This window comes from Carassius gibelio, chromosome B8 (assembly GCF_023724105.1).
Source record: "Carassius gibelio isolate Cgi1373 ecotype wild population from Czech Republic chromosome B8, carGib1.2-hapl.c, whole genome shotgun sequence".
NCBI classification, from domain to species: domain Eukaryota; kingdom Metazoa; phylum Chordata; class Actinopteri; order Cypriniformes; family Cyprinidae; genus Carassius; species Carassius gibelio.
The window spans coordinates 16769956-16793130 of NC_068403.1; the positions used below are offsets into that span (position 1 = coordinate 16769956).

General features: G+C 36.3%; 2 protein-coding genes across 5 annotated transcripts; one reads left to right on the forward strand and one right to left on the reverse strand.

Annotated features, from left to right (window-relative positions):
* Positions 1-61: 61 nt before the first annotated feature.
* Positions 62-9238, forward strand: odf2b (outer dense fiber of sperm tails 2b). 4 transcript variants are annotated; one of them, XM_052562490.1, is made up of 19 exons: positions 62-360; positions 613-741; positions 838-939; positions 1044-1214; positions 1301-1488; positions 1569-1698; positions 1778-1909; positions 2032-2106; positions 2867-2938; positions 3098-3214; positions 3296-3481; positions 3746-3855; positions 4954-5089; positions 5202-5312; positions 5386-5649; positions 5732-5847; positions 6749-6911; positions 6996-7121; positions 8965-9238. In XM_052562490.1, the coding sequence occupies exons 2-19, from the start codon at positions 646-648 to the stop codon at positions 9127-9129; spliced, it is 2460 nt and encodes an 819-aa protein (XP_052418450.1). In that variant the 5' UTR covers positions 62-360; positions 613-645; the 3' UTR covers positions 9130-9238. The 4 variants fall into 4 exon arrangements, with proteins under 4 accessions (XP_052418450.1, XP_052418452.1, XP_052418451.1 ...); XM_052562492.1 differs by having other exon boundaries at positions 5732-5832; XM_052562491.1 differs by having other exon boundaries at positions 841-939.
* Positions 9239-13389: 4151 nt separating this feature from the next.
* slc20a1a (solute carrier family 20 member 1a) lies at positions 13390-20712 on the reverse strand. The gene is made up of 11 exons (XM_052563930.1): positions 20544-20712; positions 18891-19522; positions 18387-18527; positions 17936-18021; positions 17697-17793; positions 16531-16650; positions 15567-15782; positions 14956-15451; positions 14477-14662; positions 14036-14120; positions 13390-13939 (listed from the first exon to the last, which is right to left on the reverse strand). Exons 2-11 carry the CDS (start codon positions 19237-19239, stop codon positions 13775-13777), a joined length of 1941 nt encoding a protein of 646 aa, XP_052419890.1. The 5' UTR covers positions 19240-19522; positions 20544-20712; the 3' UTR covers positions 13390-13774.
* Between the last annotated feature and the right edge of the window lie 2463 nt (positions 20713-23175).

A 23175-nucleotide genomic window follows, 5' to 3' on the forward strand; every position in this document is an offset into this window, starting at 1 on the left:
TATTAAAATACACATTGTTATATTAATTCCAATTTAAGTTCACCACAACTGAATGCGAACAAAATGTCAATTTATGAATGAGAAAATCTTACGGACAAAGGTTAGAATAGGAGGCACATAGCAACGCGTCGTTGGCATAGAAACATAATCAGCTTCAGTTCATTGGGCGTTAAACATTTTTTCAAATCTTTGTCGTTTAAGTTTCGAACCAGCCAATCAGAAGCCAAACAGAATTTAGAAGGCGGGATTTAGAGCGTCAGACGCGTCTCCGATTGGCGGCTATTGCTGTCCATGCGAAAGTCTACCGGGTGCTGCAAACAACATAACACAGGGGAAGCAACGTTACATACTTGTATCGAGGTTAGTAGTATTTTTTATTCATATTACACCAATCGTTTAAAGTACATAAGTTTTCATCGATCAGGATTATTTAACTGGTCATATAAATATTTCGTGTATAAGCAGAAAAGATTAGTAGCATAAACATAGACTTGACTTAGAACCAATAGTCTTTTAGTTCAAAAGATATGCAAGTATGATTAATAACACATCTGTTTTACTTTTCTTCCAATTTTATGATACACATCTAGTGAACTTTTTAATATTCTTAAGACAAATAAAGATCGCCCTTACTGAATTGAAGGGATGAAAGCACGGTCCTCCTCCCCGCCCGTCCACGTTCATGTCCCAGACTCAACATCTGTGCATGTCCACCTGAAGAAGAGTCCACAGAAGAGCCAGGTCGGGATTAATGCTGTTTATCATTCCAGTTTAAAACAGTCAGTTTTTTGATTTACTGAGACTGTGAAATCACTCATCACAGCTCTTTATGTTCAGCAGGGGAAAGTGAGCCATTTACGATCCACAGCCAGTGTGAAGGTCCGAGCTCCCTGGGTTCCTCCTGGAAAGGCTTCAAGACGAAGAGAATACAAATGGGAGGTTTGTTAAGTCCTATTCTACTTCATTTGCCAGCACAAATCATCTATAATGAGTCTTTTTATTTTGTCTCTAAATGACTGTACTTTAATAAAAAATTATTTCAGGGGGCTACTCGTGGCTTGGACATAACCCAGGGACGGGCCACTGACCCTTCTTCACCTCCTCTGCAGCTCACTGACCTGTCCAGTGAAGAGGTCGATGCGAGAGGAGTAATCGACAAATATGAGAGAAAAATTGAAAGTCTAATGTCAGAGGTTGATTGTATAAAAAGTGAGGTATGGGTTATACATAACCATGACTATAAGATGGATTCACAATTCACTGTGCAACATTGTGGATTTGAATGTCTGAATCTTCATAGGTGAAGTTACGGCAGGCAGAGGACCACTTAAAGCACCAGTCACAGCAGTTGAGCGCCTGTCGGCGTTTGATTGATCAGCATGAGGAAAGACTTGAAGAAGCCAGCAAGGGCTTGAGAAGGTCGAAGCGTGAGAACGCTGATCTGCGTAGCACTGTAGACGGGACGCAGGCTGAGTCTGGACATATGAGGTATAGTTCTTTCTGACACATTAGCTTCTTTTTTGGGTTGTTGTGACCAAATGCTTAAAATGTGTGAATTATGTGGATAGATCAGAAACGGGACCTCCACATCAGGAGATAGAAACTTTGCTGAGGAAACTGGTGGAAGCTGAGATAGACGGCCAGGCTGTAGCCAAACATGTTACAGCACTGAGGGAAACAGTGGGCAAACTTAAGAAGGTTGGCAAAACTCCCAACTTTTCAGTTACCTGTTTTCTCTTGAATAATAATTATATAAAAAGTCAATTTGTGCATTCAGGACAAAAAACAGTCAAAGATGCAGTCTGATCAGTTGGGTCATCAACATGAGCTACTAGAGCAAAAGTTGGACACGTTTGTGGAGACAAACCGCACTCTCAGACGGCTTTTGAGGGAACAGCATGGACGAGAGGTACAAAAACATCCTAAATTAATTTGTCTCATCATGTTTAGGTTGGCTGTTGGTTCTGCAGTATTGCACACTTTTTTTTTTCAAATAAAAAATGTCTGTTTTGTCTGTCCTTTTCACCACAGACAGATGCACTGAGGTTGTCTGATGAGAAGGAGATGCTAATGAGAAAACTTGCTGAATCTGAGGCTGAAAAAAGGGTTTGTAATCTAACTCTCTCTCTGTATATACATTTATGTATATATAACAATAAAGTGAGCTTGATACACGTACATCATACTCAAAAAGTATGTGTTAAATTTGTCTGTAACACTTTAGAATAAGGTTCCATTAGTTAATGTTAGTTAATGTATTAATTAACATGAACAAACAATGAATAATACATTTATTACTGACTGTATTTATTCATCTTCGTTAATGTTAGTTAATGAAAATACAGTTATTCATTGTTAGTTCATGGTAATTCACAGTGCATTAACTAATGTTAACAAGCACAACTTTTGATTTAAATAATACATTAGTAAATGTTGAAATTAACATGAACTAAGACTTATAAATGCTGTAGAAGGATTGTTCTTGCTTAGTTCATGTTAACGAATGTAGTTAACTAACATTAACTAATGGAACCTTATTCTAAAGTGTTACCAATTTGTCTAAAGTGACGGTGAAAACTTGTTTTGCAAAATATGTCTGTTGGTAAAAAGAAATGCTGAACTTTTAAAAACATTTTGTTCATCAGCAGAATCAGCAGCACAACATTGATAATAATTCAAAATGTTTCCATGGACCAAATCGGCATATTCAAATCATTTCTGAAGGATCATGTGACACTGAATACTGGAGTAATGGCAGATGAAGATTGAGCTTTGCCATCAAAGGGAAAAAAAGTTTTAGAATACATTAAACCCCCCCCCAAAAAATATATTTTAAATGGTTATAATGTTTTACTTGCTCTTTTAGAAGCTTGAGACTAAACTCAACCTCAGGGACAGAGAGGCCAATGAGATGGCTGAGAATTTGGAAAATGAAAAGGTAATAATGGTATCCCACAAATTCCCTCTTTTTTTATTTATTTGCATAAGATTCTTCTATGGAATCTTTTATTGCCTCTTCTGCATTTCTAAATGCTTGCATATAGTGAATATGCATCAGATTAGCTCCAGTGTTGTAGGAAGTGTTTTGTGATCCCAGGATCATCTGAAGACTGCAGGAGAGCTGTCAAAGGTTCTTGAATCCACCCGCAGACGCTTGCAGAAACAGCTGAACAAGAAAGAAGCTGAGAATACCCGGCTGGAGGCTCAGATTCAAGTGAGCCTACTTTTGCTTTAGTCACGGTTTTTCATTGACATAAAGGTCCATCACGTAAGTCTGTTCTGTACCCTGGCACAGAGGCTGGAAGACACACTGCAGCATCAGCAGGAGGAGGTGCAAGGCCTGCTGGAGCAGATGAGAGAGCTGAAGCAGCATTGTGAAGGAGACAGAGGTGTCCACAAACAGGTCTTGGAGGACCAGAGGAAACAGGCTGAACACAGTGTGAATACAGCTGCACAGCTCTCTGCAGAACTCCTGGACAAGGTACTGGCCAGAAGAACAATACATGAACTGTACTACAAGGTTTCATAAACACAAAGAAATATTTAGTAGACTTTCATGGTTTACAAAGTGCTAATTGATTAAATCATTTTCAAAATGTCCTTTTTGTAATATGGCACTGCTGGCTCATGTATTCATTTGACCGGACACCACAGTTTATTTGAAAGGCTGATTTTTTTTTTTTATGCAGATGGCCAGTATGAGCCATGCAGTGCAAACTCTGATGTGTTTGTGTCATCTCCTCAGGAGGCTCAGTTAGCAGAGGCTCTCTCCACCGCCGAGGAGCTGCGGCAGCGCTACTCCAAACAGAATAGAGAGAAAAGCCAGCTGGAGTCCGAGATCAACACCTTAAATAAGTCAGTGACTCTTTCTTTACTTGTTCTAAGTGTTCCCGTCTATGATTTATTATTTTTAGTCTGAATTATGGATGATGTTCTGAGTAATTTATGATGCTTGGGGAGATACATCGGTGAGATCTGAGTTTTTGAAATTCTCTTTCAATTTAATTGTCAATCAATATCTCTGTAAAAAAGTGAATCTCACAAACCCTGCTAAGACAATGTCCCAGTCAGATTTCATATATAAAAAAAAAAAAACTGCATTTCTGACCATTAAGATTTGCATTGTTTTGTGGTAAACTGTTTTTTCTACCCAGTTCTCATTACCACCATAATCATTTTACATATTCTACTTGATCTAAATTATCTTTATCTTTACTTCTTCATTTTCTTATTAGCATAATAAATTACTTCATCCCAAATGTACAATGTAATTTTTGACATTTCTTAATTTTGGAATTTTCTGGGATTTACTGTATTAACTTTTGAATGTTCTCTCTGTCTGTCTACATACTACCAATCAAACTTTTTGAACAGTAAGATTTTTAACATTTTTTAGTCTCTTTTATTCACCAAGCCTGCATTTATTTGATCCAAAGTACAGCAAAAACAGTAAACTTTTGAAATATTTGTACTATTTAAAATAACTTTTCCATTTTTAATATATTTTAAAAATCGAATTTATTCCAGTGATTTCAAAGCTGAATTTTTAGCACCATTACTCCAGTCACATTATCCTTAAATCATAAAATAGTCAGATTTTCTGCTCAGAAACATGTTGAAAACAGCTGAGTAGAATTTTTGTTGCATTTCTTTGTTGAATAGAAAGTTCAGAAGAACTACATTTGTCTGAAATAGAAATCTTTTGTAACATTATAAATGTCTTTATCATAAAATTTTTCTTTTTGGAAGTTTTAAATATTTTGCAATATGGCATTAAGAATTAAGGGGAATAACTTTGTTCTTAATTTAAAATTTCTTGTTCATTTCTTTTCCAGTTTTTATTTCCTTTTGAGGATTGACTATTTTTTTTACATGAGTTTCCTGATATTAACCCAATTGTCATGTTTTGTGGAGCTCACAGTGGATGGTGATTGTAGACTTTGCTCTTTGCAGTCGCCTCATTGAGTTGAGTGAACAGCTGCACGGTTGTGAGGAGAAGTTCTGCACAGAGAGAGAGGGGCTTCTCAGCCGTCTGCACTCCCTCACCTCAGAGAACATGGCCACCAAACTGGAAAACCAGAGACTCAAGGCAAGAAATCAAATAAAACCTGTCTACATCTAGACCTTTCTTATTCCTGCAAAACCATTTAAGCGCTGATTTAGATTTTTGTGCATTATCTTGCATTTTTCTCCTCTTAAAGAGCACTCTGTCAGCCACAGAGGACAGGCTGTCTTTGTCTCAGTCGGAGGTGCAGCAGCTGAAGATTTCTCTCAGAGACTTTGAGAGTCTGGTGGAGGGTTACAAGAGCCAGGTGCTTTTAACATAGCTCATTACAATCCATCTTCACTGAGTCGTAGTACGCTAACCCGTCATAATTCTTGCAGTTGCAAAAGACACGCTTGGAGTCAGATGAGTACACTTTGAGGCTGGAGATGGTGGAGAAGGAAGCACAGGGTGACCGCGAGGAGATGGAAAGAGAGGTGGAACAGAGCCGCAAGCAGCTCCACGCTCGGCTGAAGGAAATGGAGATGCTGCGTGAAGCTCTGAAGCACTCGGAGAACGAGCTCAGGGAGGCCAGAGAGAACATGCACATCCAGGACAGGAGAAACGCAGAGCAGAACAGCACTCTGTCTGAGCTCCGAGTCAAGGTGATCATGCGTGTTTAGTCATGTTTACAGTGAAATCACGAGGGATTATTATTTCATCATGTATTTTCTTGTTTGTTTATAGATGGAGCAGCAGAGTTGTAAAATAGAGAATCTCCAGGAGAAGAACTTATTTCTACTTGAGGAAAACATGCAGTTGAAACGCTCCATGGAAGACACTCAAAGGTCTCCTGCACATCTGTAATAATATATTATATTATATTATATTATATTATATTATATTATATTATATTATATTATATTATATTATATTATATTATATTATATTATATTATATTATATTATATTTTTTAAAAGACCTAATGAAATCAAAATTCTGAAAAATTTCCATTTAAATTTCCTTCTTCTATAAAATCAACCAAAATATATTGATGGCATTATATGTAGTTTAATATAATATTTCAAAGATTATATGAAACCATGATGAAACCAATACTCTTACTGTAATACTTGTGTTATAAAATATATTTGCAAAGGAATCAAAATTTCAATTTCTATTTAAATTGTCATCTCCTCTAATAAATACACCAAAAATATATTGAGAATATTATTTTCTAATCTCCTGTCACTGGCTAGAAAATGTCACATTTTAATTGTATTGATTTATGTAATATTTATTTAAATTTGATTTATAACTTTCCTTCTAAACAGGAAATGTCCACAGAAAATACTAATAAATGAATAACATTTGACTGGATCTTTAAAAAAAACACCCAAGTGACACAAAAAGCTGAAGTTAAATACAGTCAAATCAAAAAATTATTCCGATACCAGATTTTTTATTATTTTTTTACTAGTAGGTGCAGGACACTAGTTCATTTATGTATTTGAGGATTGTAAAATAAAGCAAAAGGTGACATATTATACCCAAAAAATCTTCATATAGTGGACTACCAGTAAACACTTTGACCTGATCGAGTTTTTTCATTAATCACTTATTCGACCTTTTTTTCACCACAGACTGAACAAAATTAAGCATTGCTTTGTAATTGGTTGACCTAAATTGGTATTATCTCTTGTGTGCTTAAATTTAACAGCTTTAACAGATTTCTGTATCATTCTCCCTTCTTGGTTCACACAGGAAGATGGAGGATGTGAGCACACAGAACAGGGATCTGCTTCAGGTTGTCGCTAAGCGTGAGGAAACCATCCACAACACACAGCTGCGTCTGGAGGAGAGGAGCCGAGAGTGTGACTCCCTCTACAGACAGCTGGAGCAGGCCAGGGAGGAGGTGCAGAGACAGGTCACAGTCAACAGCTAATTCTTTTTGATGCTACAGATGTTGCACCTGTGTGAGGTTCCTGTATACATGAGTCTTTGTTTACAGGTGGACCAGAGCCTGGAGCGGGTGCGCTCCAAAGAACGCTCAGCTCAGTCTAAAATGCTGGATTTGGAGAGTCAGCTGAGCCTGGCTAAAAATGAGCTGGGTCAGCTGCGCCGCAGCAAAGAGGACGTTAGTGTTCGCTCAAACTTTCCATTGCACATTTCTTAACAAGCTCCACAAAAACAAAAATCATCAAATTATTATAATGTTAAATTCTCTGTGAATAGTAAGAGTAAATCCATTTCAGCTGTGGTTCAGTTTGATTTAAAAAAAAAATCCAACATGACTAAAATGTATGACATGGCTTAAGGGAGTTCATAGCGATGGATGGCAGAACTGTCATTCGTCATATCAATGCTTTTTGCATTTGTCCTAAGAAACTTTGCATTCACACAGAAAATGTTTCCGTTCTCTAGCAAGAGACATAAAATGCAGTGGGAGGTGGAAAAGTCTTGACAATGCTTTTGCGAGTTAGGGGGAATCCGATACTTCTGTAAGAGAATGTAAAAGCATTGAAATATATTTTCCCATCACCATGTGCCTTTAGAGAAACATATTCATAATAGAAGTCTATGAGGCATGTTTTTAGAGTTGCTTCTAGAGTTTTATTTATTTTTTCAATGTATTTCACTCTAGAAATTTTGGAAAATGAATATTAATAAAAAGTAGACTGAAACAAGCGTATGCCAATGTGATAACATTGCTTTATTATTGAGAGAAAAGTCACCAATGAGTATAATTACTAAAACTTAGTATTTGATATACAGGTGCATCTCAATAAATTCTTATGTTGTGGAAAAGTTAATTTATTTCAGTAATTCAACTCAAATTGTGAAACTTGTTTATTAAATAAATTCACTGCACATAAACTGCAGTAGTTTAAGTCTTTGGTTCTTTAAATTGTGATGATTTTGGCTCACATTTAATAAAAACCCACCAATCTCAACGAATTAGAAGGTCCTAGAGTCTGGAGGAAGGGTGGAGAAGCTCATAGACCAAGTGGCTTGAAGTCCAGTGTTAAGTTTCCAGTCTGTGATGATTTGGGGTGCAATGTCATCTGCTGGTGTTCGTCCATTGTGTTTTTTGAAAGCCAAAGTCACTGCACCCGCTTACCAAGAAATTCTGGAGCACTTCATGCTTCCTTCTGCTGACCAGCTTTTTGAAGATGCTGATTTCATTTTCCAGCAGGATTTGGCACCTGCTCACACTGCCAAAAGTACCAAAAGTTGTTTAAATGACCATGGTGTTTGTGTGCTTGACTGGCCAGCAAACTTAACAGACCTGAACCCCATCGAGAATCTTTGGGCTATTGTCAAGAGAAAAATGAAAAACAGAGACCAAAAAATGCAGATGAGCTGAAGGCCACTGTCAAAGAAACCTAAACTTCCAGACCACCTCAGCAGTGCCACCAACGGATCACCTCTATGCCACGATGAATTGAGGCAGTAATTAAAGCAAAAGGAGCCCCTACAAAGTATTGAGTATATGAACAGTAAATAAACATACTTTCCAGAAGGCCAAAAATTAATTAGAAATGTTTTTTTTTTTGGTCTTATGAAGTATTCTAGTTTGTTGAGATAGTGAATTGGTGGGTTTTTGTTAAATGTGAGCCAAAATCATTAAAATTAAAAACCAATCAACTAAACCACTTTACTTCAGTCTGTGTGCGTTGAATTTAATACACAAGTTTCACAATTTGAGTTGAATTTTCCACAACATTCTAATTTATTGAGATGCACCTGTCCAGATGGAAATTCAAGCTCATCGATTTTTTAAAAAATTCTAAAAATCTTTATCCAGTAAACATGAACCATTTGAAAGGTCATTAAGAGTCAGTGATTTGTGGGAATCAGCAACATGGTGCTGATGCTTCGCTTGTTTTAATCTGCCTTACATTTCCCTTACATATCAAATAATCATATATGCACTTGCATTAGGACCTTTTAGAAGCAGTTTGGGTTTCATTTTTCAGACGGAGAAACGATTTCAGTGCAAACTTCAGGACTTGAAGAACCAGTTGGAGCAAGTGAACAGCGCCAACCGCAGCCTGCAGAACTACGTCCACTACCTTAAGGCTTCATACGCCAATGTGTTTGGAGACTCTGTCTTAACAAGCTCACTAAATCCCCACATCTAAACACGGACCACAAATGAGCCATTTCTCTATTTAATGCAGTTATTCTAAGACTTTAAATGACCTCAGTGATTTCTTCTGATGATCTTTTAATAAAAAAGTGCAAAACAAATCTCCAATGTATCTGTTTCATTTAAATCACAATGAATTAAACAGTCACAATATTCTTAAAAAAAAAAAAAAAAAATACTTTAACTGCTTTCAGATGACAGTACAATCATTCATTAGAACTAATCCACTAAGCCACAAAGTCAAGTTTCACCTGAGGGATGAAAACAGAACCCAAGTCATTAACAGTTCTCACAAGACTCTTATTTTTAATACTACACAGGAATAACGCACTACTGTAGGACTTTACCTTGTCCTTCTGTTGAACAGTTAGTCTCTTGATTGAGATGAGACTGTTTAATTCGTGGTGTCCAATAACAACCCACCAGCCCTCTTCACGTTTCTGCACAAAACAAACAAAATGTCATGAACATCTCATCAGTTCATCTTATTGTAATATTGGGGTCAATAATAATTCCAGCGCAACTTCAAGCTGCAACTGTAGGGGCGTAAATTAAATAAATTTCCAAATGGAATAACATATTGCATCACAATGTAACAAGGTCATTACAACTTAACATCAACAGTGGACACAAAAACTACCCACAGAGATAAGAATAGAAATAAAGACAGAAGAGGATGGAGACATCTTCTTCATAGATCATTAGTCAGTAAGTCTGATGTGTGAGCAAACTTTAAAAAAAGGTGGCCGTGAATTAAGCCATCATAAAAACTGATAACATTTGATAACTTAATATTTGTCACTCTCAAAATGTTTTGGCCACGGCTGTATATTATAATGAGTTATTGTAATAAAAATGTACATTTTTGGTGCATCATTTTAATTTATTTCTAGACAAAACATTTTTTATATTGGCAGAATATTTTTATTGGTTATCATCCCTAACATGAAAAATCTCCAGTAAAGTTTAAAGTGAAAACTTCTATACACATCACATGTAAACAGGTGCAGTGATCTCACCTGATCTCCAAGGGCTGCCTGAATGAAGCTGAGGAGAATTTGGCAACACTGCCGCATGCAAATACACCAAACACACCTGGATGTAAGGAAAGCAAAATGGGACAAATTTCTTGCTACACTGCAGCATAGTAAAATGATTATCACACCCCCGTTTATGTTCTATTTTTTTTTTATTCATCTTGCAGTTGTTCCTTTATTTTTGTCTTATGTCGGAGTTTTTGCAGTTTTATTTTTTTCATTGCAAATTAGTGTAATCTGTCCATGCTGACGTCCAAACTCAGGGTATTATATTCTCAGAAAACAATGTAAAGTTTAGAAGAAATTTGGCTGTAGGACAAAAAGAGGCCTGTCAATTTTTATTTTAGAATTAGAAAAAAGCAAGCTTGCCATTTCAGCTAGATTCTACTGGCCTGGAATGGGGGTGGACGTTGATAAATGGTTCAAAAGTCTACTAAATATTTTCCTTTTCAACATTGCTGTTAGACATAAACTGATTATGTTAACAGCATGGATGACTTTAGTGGGGAAAGTCACCACCAGGACCAACAATGTAAATGAGTACATTTATTGACCATTACACAAAATTGCCTATGCTATTCTGACTAAATATGAAGCAGTTGTGTACTGCATTAATTTAGTTCACAGGTTTGGGGCAACAAAGATCATTCTTTCAGACAAAGGCACAGAGTCTGTTAACCAGGTTTAAAGTTTATTGAATAAAGGGGGAAAAAATCACTATGAATTAAAATTTTCATGTGTGCATAGGGTTCTGGTTTATACACAACATTTATGGTTCATTGTATACTTATTCTAATGAATGTTTTGCACACGCCACACACAAATATTTTTTACATAAATGAGCATAAATTAAAAAGTATACAACAGTATAAAACAGAATAGCCAAAGCCTCAAGCATCACATTGAAATCGGTAATTGAAAAAAAAAAGGAAATACATTTCAAGTTGAAAAGGCTTTTGTCTTAAAACTATTTTCAAGTTTAGGATTAACGACGGTATTTTGAACTATTTGACTTGCCGTACATCCAGTCGTGCTTCTTGCGCACGCTAGTTCTGATCGTACGTATAGTAACTCGGCAACTACGCAAGAATTGTAGTATGTTTGCGTAAAGTGGAACAGACATTCCGAGACAGTAGGTGTTTCTCAAGTGTTCCCAACTTAGCAATTTTGTTGCTAGATTTAGCAACTTTTCAGACTACAGTAGCAACTTTTTTTCAAAGAAGTACCTAGCAACAAATTTAGCAATTTTTAACATTTATTTGGCAACTTTAAGCAACAATTAATAAGTGACTTGAGTGATAAAAAAGGCTCATATTTTCATCTAATATACACAAAAAGAGGAAACCAAAGATGAGTACACATCATGTAAATCAAGTTACTTGCTGTTTGCAATTGTTTGATTAATTAATAATAATACAAATTTAATAATTGTTCATTAATGATACACCGTGTTAGCTTGTAACTGTGATTGTTGATCACTTATCACATTGCAAGAACAATATCTAGAAAAATGGAAAAGGTACTAGTATCTTTCAAGGACATTATACATTATCCATTGTAAACCTTTAAACACTAAATACAATGCGTAATTAAAATCTAAAAAAAATCTATACGAAAAATTCCTTCATATTAACATATTAGATTTTGCCCTGTTTTTAGAGTGTAGCATACTAACTTATACAATACTTAAAACTATTGCTCAGAATGCGTAGTAGTTTTACTAGTTTACAAGCAAAAAAAATAAATCTGAAATTGTTCAAAAGATTTGTGAGTGTTCAACAATTCAAAAAATACAGTTGTTTATATTTTAATATTATATTATGCATTATTATTATTTAAATTAAAATATAAATCAACATATCAAGTATTTTTGCTTATATTTGATGCAGTGATACAATTTTGCGTAGTGATTACGTAGCGCCCTCATCACGCAATGACATCAGAGCGTCATTTAGCAACTTTTAGCAACAAATCAACCTTCCTCTAGCAACTTTCTCTGAAAATTAGTTGGCAACACTGCAGATACACCGGTGCTAGCAGAGAGCCGGCTAAATAAACTGGACAACACTCATACACTATGTTCCTAGTTATGCATACAATAGCTTGGTGTGCACGATAGCACAAAGTATGCGCACACCACACTAATAACACACTTTGAAAAGTTAACTCTTTTCTTTATCTCCGAAACAGCATCATGCATCTGAAACACACATGACGGTTTCAAACCATAGACAGTAAAAGAAATGAACACAGAGACCCCATTGGAACTCAATTGAGACAAGTGAAGCCCATTTTTAGCGTTTTTTAGCACTTCCGTTTCTGATGCGCAGACTCAAACGAAGCTTGATGACGTCAGCAACCTGTCAGACAGATGTAAATCTTCTAGTGGCTGTGTGTGCAAACTGCCATCGTTAATCTTGCAGAGACGGCGAGCTTGAGCGGGGAGTTCTTTGGCGTGAGTGAGCAGGAGTAAGTATTCTGATTAATTATTTTGTATTTTATTTTAAAATGTAACGCCAGTATGCCATATTAAGTTAATTGCCTGCGAGCTTCTCCTCCTGTCTGTACGGTAATTTCTCTACTGTGCGACAGAGAGTCGAGTGGTTATGACACAATCGTTAGCCTATTTTTACAAAAACTGTTTCTACGGGGCCATAATGTAACATAGAAGGTAATGGAGCCCTTTATACATTGTCGTGTATCTTTAGAAATAAATAATGGACAAATGGAGTCTTTAAACACCTCAGATGTAAAGTTATTCGCTGTCAAAGTCACGCAAAAATGAATGGGAGTCAATGGGATGCTAACGCAAGTGAAGTTCTGCTACAAGATGGCGGCATGCAGCCGACTTCAACTTCCGGTCGACTTCCTTCCCGCCTGTTTCAAATGCAGCTTAATGTTCTTTGCGCATTCTCCTCCGTGCATTAGAATTGTTTGTAACAGATTTTATTGAAAAAGCCAGTATTATAAAACTGTATGAGGTAGCCTACTAAAAACATGAAGCGTCTGGGAAGGCACAATATCCACATGCTTTTATTTCTTTTTATTCTTAGAATACTTTTCTTAAATACACTTGCTTTAACAAACATGGATTACCCTTTAAATTTAATACTGTATTGAAAACAAGTCTCACAGTTTTTAGATAAAAAAAGCATAATTTATACTGTTTTGTAAAAACTGTGGTTTATTTACAGCTGGAAATAAAAATGCAAATGTCAGCAGAAATAGCAGATTTATTTCAAATGCCATGCAAGTATACATATATATTGTTTTATAAATAAAATACTGCCTTACAGCTCAGAGTATACATTTTCATTGCCAAAAGAATTTACCAATCTAACAATATTTTTCTTTACAAACATATGTGAGGCCCAAAAACTAAATATCTCACACATTTAATGGCTACACAATTATTTCCTAACACTATTAAGCACCTTAAACATGTACAAAAATCACAGAGTGTGAGTGTGACATGGAAACATACACAGTCTTTGATTTGCTATGTACAGTACATATGATGGGACCAGACTAAGGGGCATTCCACAGTTGAGGCCCAAATGTGTAAGTATTTACAAGGAGTAAATGGTTTAACATAAAACATTAGGTCAGAGGCAATATAACATAATAGAAGAGTGCCATAATAGCAGCACTGATGAGACCAGAAATTGGCACGGTAACAAACCAAGCGATAAAGATATTCCGGAACAGATGCCAATCAACGGCCTTCCTGGAGCGGAGCCAGCCAACTGACACCACTGATCCAACCTGTTCATAAACACACAAACAAAGAAGATAATAGAACTGGACGTCTGTTATTACAAATTATAACTGTATGGATTAATGCACTAGTAAGTAACCCACCTTGCAATGAGTGGTGCTGACTGGGAGTCCGATGTTGGAAGCAACAACCACTGTTACAGCAGAGGCGAGCTCAATGCTAAATCCGCTGCGAGACAGACATGATGATTATAATAAGCTATATAAGCATCTTTTAACACAGCAAAGGACTGTTTAAATGGAATAAGTCCTGCAGCATTGTCAAAATGTCATAATACTAAAGACAAGACAAATCTTCTTTACTGCTGTGGTGCTTGAGGGAATTTCCATGAGACAAGGAGTGTTGTTAAACCGTTTGTTTACACTGCACAGTCAACAGAGATAAGAAAGTGGGAACCGGCCCTTAAGCCTCATGAGAACCACGATGATAAAACTGAATTATAAAGCCTGATCCCACAAATAAGCGCTCTTATCAGTTTCTGCTTAGAGGAGGTACGAGACGTCAGGGTATTAGCAGCTTGTTACCTGGAGGGAGTGATGGGAGTCAGGTCTTTGCCCATTGTTTGTATGACCCGCCGACCCCAGATCCAGAGCCCTGTACAGATACCCACTCCTCCATACAGGAGCAACCAGATTGGTGTGGGAGCAGTGGGTGCTACAGAAGCGCTTTCATAGATCAGCCAGAGTGCAACGAGAGGGCCAATCGCATTACTATAAGAGAGAAATGATGGGTAATGCTATCAGTTATAGATTAGCACTGTCGTCTTTATAAAACAATGTGGTTAGAAAAAAGGTTAGAAATGCAAGATATACACTACTCTGTATACTTTAAGGGTTGGTAAGAAACTGCAAAATGCTACATTGGTGCTCATTTTAGTGGACACAAAATAAATATCCATTTTTCGTACTCTATATTATAATGCTGTGACATTTAAATTTACTTGTTGTTCAGTTTTTTTTTTTAAATATTTTGGACAAACAAAAGTTTATTATGTCTCTCATACCTAACGTCATTTCCCCCATGCGCAAACGATCCAAAGCAGGCAGTGAGAATCTGCAGGAACTGGAAGAGCATGGACACCTCTGGCTTGTCTATCTCAAGCTCATCTATTTCCTCTTCCAGTGAGTCTTCTCTGACGGTCTCGTCTCCAATCTCCACTGCCAGAGCTTCTTCTCCTGCAGCAACTTCTCCATCAGCCACCGCAGTGCAGTAACTGTTATAGCTGTCATACCGCGAGCGCCTTTTCTCTCCATCCAGTCCAGTGCGGCTTCCCTCACCCTCCTTCAATGACCCGTGTATTCCGTAGATGGCCATGGTGTAAGAAGTATAACTGTTGTTGCGGCGGATGGGTTTGTCTCCGGTCTCTCCCATGCATTCGCCCACCTTGGCCAGGTGAAGTTTGTGAAGTAGATCCTTGTAGATTCCAGAATCTTTGTGTACGGTGTGAAAATGGCTTCCGCTCAAGTCTGGGACAGCAATTCCAGCAATGCCATTCAAAGCTACAATGGATGACCAAAATTGTAGATTAAAGAATTAGTAATTTAGACATAATAGAATCAGTTCATTAAAACACATACAGTTCATTTCGTGTATTTATCATTTCAAGAGGCTGACCATGAGTGCAATCCAAATCTTTGGTGTCAAAATCTTTGTTGTCCAGGTCAGTTTCTGCTGAACCTCCGATGTCAAAGGCCACCCTGTTGCTGTCAGCAGGGGGTGTCTGTGGAACAGGAGAGTAGCTTCGAGGTGGGGCAGGATGGGCCATGGAGCCGTTTGAGCATGGTTTCTTCTCAATCAACTGTGTTCCACTAGTGTCTGCAATATTCTGACCTGAAAAATTGAAATAATTACAGAAGTAAGTATATTAACAGGACAGATACAAATGCATGCAAAGTCAATGTGGTAGTTTATTAGAAACATTTACAAAGATAATTTATTGCATCATTGTGCAATGGGCAAGGGCTAATTTGGTGTCCAAGAAACATTTCTACTTAATTATCAATGTTGCTTAACATTGAAAAAAAAAAAAAAAATTTGAGATACTTTAAAGCAACACTTTTAATAAACAGAACTGCACGCATCCCGCGGAAGAACAGTAACCGGAGCTACTTCTCCAAGATTATGTCTATGGCAATTCATGCAGATATGTGTTACTCCACAGCGGTGACGACATGAACAGTCTACAATAGTCCAAAAATAATCACTTATTCTAAATGTACCATAGTCATTTGGGATAAGAGAAAAAAAGCGGTTAGGTAGATGAATTTACGATGTACTCGTCTCGCTCATTATATTTTTTTCCCAATTTTGAACAGAATTACATAGTGTTGCTTTCATAAATCAAAAGTTCAAAGGAACATAGTTTACTTGAAAGAGTAATCTTTTGTAACATATTAAACATCTTTACTGTCATTTTTTATCTATTTAATGCATCTTTACTAAATAAAACTTTTGAATGGTACAGTGTGCATTCATAATGTAAGTTTCAATTACATTGCAAAGAATTACCCAGAATTCCACACTTTGGGCATTTTAAAATTAATACTGATGTAAAAAGGGTATATAAATAAATAGTTACTTTTAATCTTCTTCTTTAACTGTGGACAGACAATGAACCAGACCAGCGCAGCAGTAAGCAGGGCACAGCCCAGTGAGATCAGCAGAGTACCCCACCATGGTATCCTATCAAATCCCAACACTGTAGAATACACATAGAAGAACGAGATGAAAACTTAACACGTTTTAGTGCTAAACAGTTCTACATATTCTACATTCTTATAATGAAAAGTCCTACCATCCTCCTGTAAAAATTTGGGTTTCCCTAATTAGCAAATTAGCATTAGCTTAACTTCAAACTTGGTTCAAAAACAAACTGTGTGAATACTCAATCCGAAATACAAATAATCTTTTTAAAAAGGGGGACCAAATATTTATTAAAGAAATAAAGCAACTTGTGGACGAGTGTGACAGCATGACAATGATAGCATGTTACGTGTCCCTCCAGAATTAAGTCTGTTGAAAGGCAATGTGTTGACAAAACACCACAGTAAGGCAAACGGTTATACAATTTTCCGTTTAAAATTAGGGTGAAATGGGAGGCTATACAGTGGAAGTTTCTTTTTTATCATTATAACTTATGGCTAAGTTAATTTTCAGTTCCTTTGAATGAACAGAAGCACCAACGGTATCGAACATGGTCATGTGCATGGCTCAATAGATAACCAGGAAGAGGGCGGTCCTGTGGTCCACTGATTAGTACACAGACTCTAGGTCAACTGTTGATTCACTGTGGCTTTTTTTTATCTTCAGTACATCATGATCCCACTGAAGTTCTCTAATGGGTACAGATTGTTGGACTTGGGCCAAAAATATATTTCATAACTTTATTATTACATCAACAGACTGCGCAGACAGTTACACATTTTCAAATAGCTATAATCATTAGCAATACTGAGTACTGCTTAACCCACCAGACTTTGTATGTGTTTGTGAACGTCAAAGTAAATCAACAGTGTGTTAATTAATGATAAATAACGGACGGGTCCTGTACCTATACATGTGATTATGACATGACATGTGATTAGAATTTGGGAACCAAATATTTCTCAAAAAGCTAAAGCTCCTTTTAGTTATATTTAGAGACATAGAAAAAATCTATTCATAAATATTCATATATGAAGAAAATACTGATCTAAATATTTGTAAAAAATGTAATTAAATTACTTAGAGAAGACAAATGCTTACTTGGTGCTCCAGTAAACATGATGGAGAATAGATTGATTCCCATAGTAACAGCATAGAAAACTGGTAATGCTCTTAAACCATTGGGCACTGGATCCTCCTGGAGCATATGGAAATATTGCCATTTAGCACATGGTAAAAGGCACAAGTTCTTTCTTTATTGACAGCAACGAGGGATTAAAAAGTACCAAAACAGACACTGGTACATTATGTTACAGGTAAGCTCAGATTTGCTTTTTTACCTTATTCAAGATGAACTTGCGGACAAAGTAGAAGAGAATAGCAGACATGATGCCAGAGAGAAGAGGTGAAAGAAACCAAGAAGCAACTGCAACACATACATCAACAGGTTAGACAAATAATTATAATGTAATATCTAAACAGTGATGTTCTTCTCTCTTATCTGTACGGCCCAAAATTTCTCAGGGCTGCACGCAGAGTGTCAACAAACACCCAAAATCTTTTCTGTCTGTATAGTCCAAAATGTTCTTTACTATAAATAGATCTCATGTGAAAAAAATAATAAAACTAAGAAATCTGCATTATATCATGCTGGTGGTCTTTCCGCTTCCTATTTCTGGGGTCACATGGGAAAAATATTCTCTTTCCATTAACTGACTCATTCTTCAGGAAAAAATATAATCTGACTAAGCACACTTACGCAAATTCTCAAAAATACTCAGTTTCACATACCAATGCGAAGCAATTCCAGCCATTTGACCCCCTGATGACCTCTAGCAACCATGGAAAAGCCGATTGTGGCACCCACAATGCAGTGCGTCCCAGAGATGGGGAGTTTCAAGAACGAAGCTACAAGCTGCCAAACAGCAGATCCTGTAACAAGAAATGAACAAACATAATTTAAGCCTTTGACTGGACCAACACAAGTCACGATAACCTGATAAAGTTCCACCTAGGTGACATGCTCGCAATTTACTGGATTCTGCTGAATCGCAATCGCCTGTGGAACTATGATGGACATTTTGGATGTGTTCAAATATGTACTGGCTTCGAGTGAAATGAGGATTTGAAGGAGAAAGATAGCAATGGAAGCCAAAGGGACCTAAAATAACCCATTGGTTGCTAAAATATCTTCTTTTGTGGTCCATAGAAGAAATAAAGTCATACTAGTTTGGAACAACAAGAGGAAAATTATTTTTTGGGTGAACTATCACTTTAAGTGAAGTATGTACTCACCAAACATGGCGCTAATGGAGCCAGCCATCAGCACAGCCTCTGAGCCGTTGTACATGTGAACATCGATGATACCCGAACGGATAGTCTCACTGACTTTGGCCCCCAAAAGTATGGCACCCACTGTCTCAAAGATGGTGGCCAGGATGCAGGCCTGGCGCAGAGTCACCACCCCAGAACCCACTGCTGTACCAAAGGAATTGGCTACATCGTTGGCGCCCACTGAGAACGCCAGGATAAAAGCGATGACAAAGCCCAGCACCAGCAGCCAGAGGACACCAGACATGTCTGTCTGTGAGGCAGCTGTTAGCATTGTAACAGTTGCTAAGGATGCTAGTGTAGTGGATTCCATTGCTGGAGAGTAACTGCACTTCTGGCCTATTGTGAATCAAACTGGGTTGGATTATTGAGGTATTTCTTCTTATTAAATAAATAAATATCCAAAGTAATTAGAAGACAAGTTAAAAATCTAACAATCTACACCTTGTCTATCTCTACAAACAAAAAAGACAGTAGCGGGAAGTAAAAAGCAACTGTTAGCTAATAAGGGTAAAGTCTTTGTATTGGCTTTGGGTGGCTACACAGACAAAGACATCCATTGTGGATTGGATCTTAGGAGTGATGGACGGTACATTCTGGAAAAGAAAGACATTTGGATGGATTAGAGACTTTAAGATCTGACTATAAAAAAGCAAAAAACAGAAACACACAATTAAAGTAAACCACACTGCTTTTATATGCCTTGATTTAGATACTTTTGAGAGAGAGGGATGGTACAGATCTATGATACAGATAGATGATAATTATAACATTTAGATTAGCAGCAACATCTTAATATTATGTAGTAGTTCAACCTCAATCATGTGGCTAGTGTGGTTAACCAACAATGACAATGTGGTACTAAACAAAGTGCAGATGATTTAAATTTTAAATCTGGTAGAACAGCATATTATTTATTTACCATAAAAATAATGATGGTTTTCAAAAAAAACTTTTGAGGAGACATTAAGCTCTACTGCATGCCAGTGTAAGTCGTCAAGTAGGAATTTCCAAAACAAAGTGCCATATTCATTAGGAAAAAAAGAGGCTTAATAATGCTTCATTAAGCATGCTATTTGATTATGTGCCTGGAAATACTTTTGATATTTTGATGGCAACTTTGTAGCACAGACTATTACATAAGTGCCTTCAGACATCAGAGGATCAAGGGAGACTCAGAATATAAAATGTACAAACTTTATATGAACACTTGAACACATGCTTCTTTGAGAAGTAGATGAATGACTTGTTGAATTACTTATTATTCTATGAAAATAATATAAATGTTTTGACTTTGCACAGAATACCTGCTGCTTTATGATGGTTCCTTGCCACATTTACATGCACAAGAATACTCTATAATTAGGATTTGTTCATTTTCAGGTCTGAGTGATATTACACATGGATATTTGATGGCCTGCATTTCTAAGTAAAGTCAAGACCAACATAATACTCTTGTGAGCAGACATGAATGAAATTAATGATTAATTAAATTACAAACATACTATCAACTTTGCCCTAAAGTTAAAATACACCATTGAATAAATAGTGCTGGAGCCTATTGCAACCCAACACAAAGTGTCAGATAAAACCTAAAAGAAACTAAAGAGTACTCACCAAATGCGTTGAATGACTTCTGCTCGATCGATTGTGTTATCAATAAAATGACTGATAACCGAACGCTCAGTTCCTGTGTAAAACACACAAGGTAAATATGACCCTGAGAGCTTTCTTAGCCTTTAACTCCACAACTCTACTAACTGTAGCTCAGTCCTGTCTGTTATATATAATTACAAGAGAAGGAGGGGAGAGTGACGAGAACCACACCTCCAGAGGATCATGAGACTTCTGTGAAAGGCAAAGACTTTTAATGGTTAGCCAGAAGTTTGCACCAAATAATCAGTTAATATTATGTCATGTGTGCCCCCATGTAGATATATGTCTCTGTGTTAGTTTTCTTTATGAAAAATGACCATATACTTATGTATAATATTACAGCAATGGGCTGTGAAATAAATATTACATAACTTTGTGTTTTGCAAGAGCTCATTCACAGACACCTCTAAATATACAGGTGCATCTCAATAAATTAGAATGTTGTGCAAAAGTTCACTTATTTCAACAATTCAGCAAAAATTGTGAAACTCGTGTATTAAATACATTCAATGCACACAGACTGAAGTAGTTTAGGTCTTTGGGTCTTTTCATTTTGATGATTTTGGCTAACATTTAACAAAAACCCACCAATTCAACAAATTAGAATACCAATTTAAAAAAAACTTTTCTAGTGAATTGTTGGCCTCATGAAAAGTATGTTCATTCACTGTACATTCTCAATACTTGGTAGGGGCTCCTTTTGCTTTAATTACTGCCTCAATTCGGCATGGCATGGAGGTTATCAGTTTCTGGCATTTTTTCTCTTGACAATAGCCCATAGATTCTCGATGGGGTTCAGGTCTGTTAAGTTTGCTGGCCAGTCAAGCACACCAACACCATTGTCATTTAACCAACTTTTGGTGCTTTTGACTGTGTGGGCAGGTGCCAAATCCAGCTGGAAAATGAAATCAGCATCTACATAAAGTTGGTCAGCAAAAGGAAGCATGAAGTGCTACAAGATTTCTTGGTAAACGGGTGCAGTGACTTTGGTTTTCAAAAAACACAACGGATGAAAACCAGCAGATGACATTGCACCCCAAATCATCACAAACTGTGGAAACGTAACACTGGACTTCAAGCAACTTCTATGAGCTTCTCCACCTTTCCTCCAGACTCTAGGACCTTGGTTTCCAAATGAAATACAAAACTTGCTCTCATCTGAAAAGAGGACATTGAAACACTGGGTAACAGTCCAGTTCTCTCGGTTGGTTGTGCTCATTTTATTTTATTTTTTTAGAACGCCGTAAAGATGAATGATTATGTAATATTAGTTTCATTGCTTTATATATTACACCTAATTGTTCTTATTAACATGCCCTCCTTTTTTATGACAAATAGTCGTAACACAGTTACCAATCTCTAATCAGTTATTAGTTCAACACTTATGAACATGTCTGTTTCCATTATCAGTCAATAATGAACATCCTTTTTTTTTCCATGACACATATCCGTCAGCAACTTTGCCAGGACCGAAATGCTATGATGGACACTGGACTGCTGACATCTTTCTTCATATAATAATTTACCATTTTAAAGTGATGGATGGTATGTTTGATATGGGAAATGCCTTCTCAGCTCGAATGAGAAAATATATTTTTGGATCAAACTTTGAACCCCATTTGTGTAGACCGGGGGGCCTGGACTGAGGGACTGTCAATACATAATGTCATAAAGATTATTTGCAAGTCTGTGACCCATCTATTCTACACATCACTTATGGCTGTGCTTCTTAAAGCTGTAATAATCTTTATCGCAGTACTTAAAACTGGTTTATGTCTCTTTTGAAACATAATTTAAATGTGACAAACCAGGCAAAAAATATAAAAGGGTGAAACATCTTAATTAAATTATGGCTATTAGTGCTGGGTAGATTACTTACAACTAGTCTATTACTGATTTCAAATCACTTGACCATTTTTTTTGTTAGTAATATAATTCATTACATTACACATTTTATGTAATCAGACTATTTTTGATTACTTTGAGATAACTTGTGATTTAACTAATTTATCACAATGATTAACATAGGTTAATCATGTACCATATTTATATAAAAATACAAAAAGAAAGAAAAAAATATAAAAAAAATTGTTAGTTACAACATGAAGTGCATTGTTTATTATACGCATATAATTAATCCTGGAACTTATTATTATTAATTTATTTTATGAAAAAAAAAATGTATTTGACAAAAGATGAAAAATTAAGATAAATATTTTTAAAATGACAACAATCATTATTTTAAAAAAATGACTAAATGTAAATGTAAAAAAATATATAAATGAACTATTTTATACCTGGGTTTCGCTTTATATTAAGGTGTCTTTGTTACAGTGTAATTATACATTTAATATTAATTAACTACATGGAATTACTATGTGGTTAAGATTACTTGCACGCAATTATGCATAATTAATTTTTATTATAACAGCAAGTACATGTAACGTGTAACAAAACCTATAACTGGTTTACCTGCATGTCATGTGACCGTGAGAATAATATGGAATCATGTAATCAATAAAAAAGCAACTGTAGTCTGATTAGAGGTATGATGTAATTTAATATAATCTAATTACAAGTACTTAATTTTTGT

Excerpts from the sequence above, each read along its gene's own strand:
- odf2b (XM_052562490.1), top strand. The coding sequence starts at position 646 with ATGAAAGCACGGTCCTCCTCCCCGCCCGTCCACGTTCATGTCCCAGAC. Across the intron at positions 3,856-4,953 it reads GAGATCAACACCTTAAATAA|TCGCCTCATTGAGTTGAGTG; the intron begins GTCAGTGACTCT and ends TGCTCTTTGCAG. Across the intron at positions 7,122-8,964 it reads TGCGCCGCAGCAAAGAGGAC|ACGGAGAAACGATTTCAGTG; the intron begins GTTAGTGTTCGC and ends TTCATTTTTCAG.
- slc20a1a (XM_052563930.1), bottom strand. The coding sequence starts at position 19,239 with ATGGAATCCACTACACTAGCATCCTTAGCAACTGTTACAATGCTAACA. Across the intron at positions 15,783-16,530 it reads GTTAAAGAAGAAGATTAAAA|GTCAGAATATTGCAGACACT; the intron begins GTAACTATTTAT and ends TCAATTTTTCAG. Across the intron at positions 15,452-15,566 it reads AGATTTGGATTGCACTCATG|CTTTGAATGGCATTGCTGGA; the intron begins GTCAGCCTCTTG and ends CATCCATTGTAG.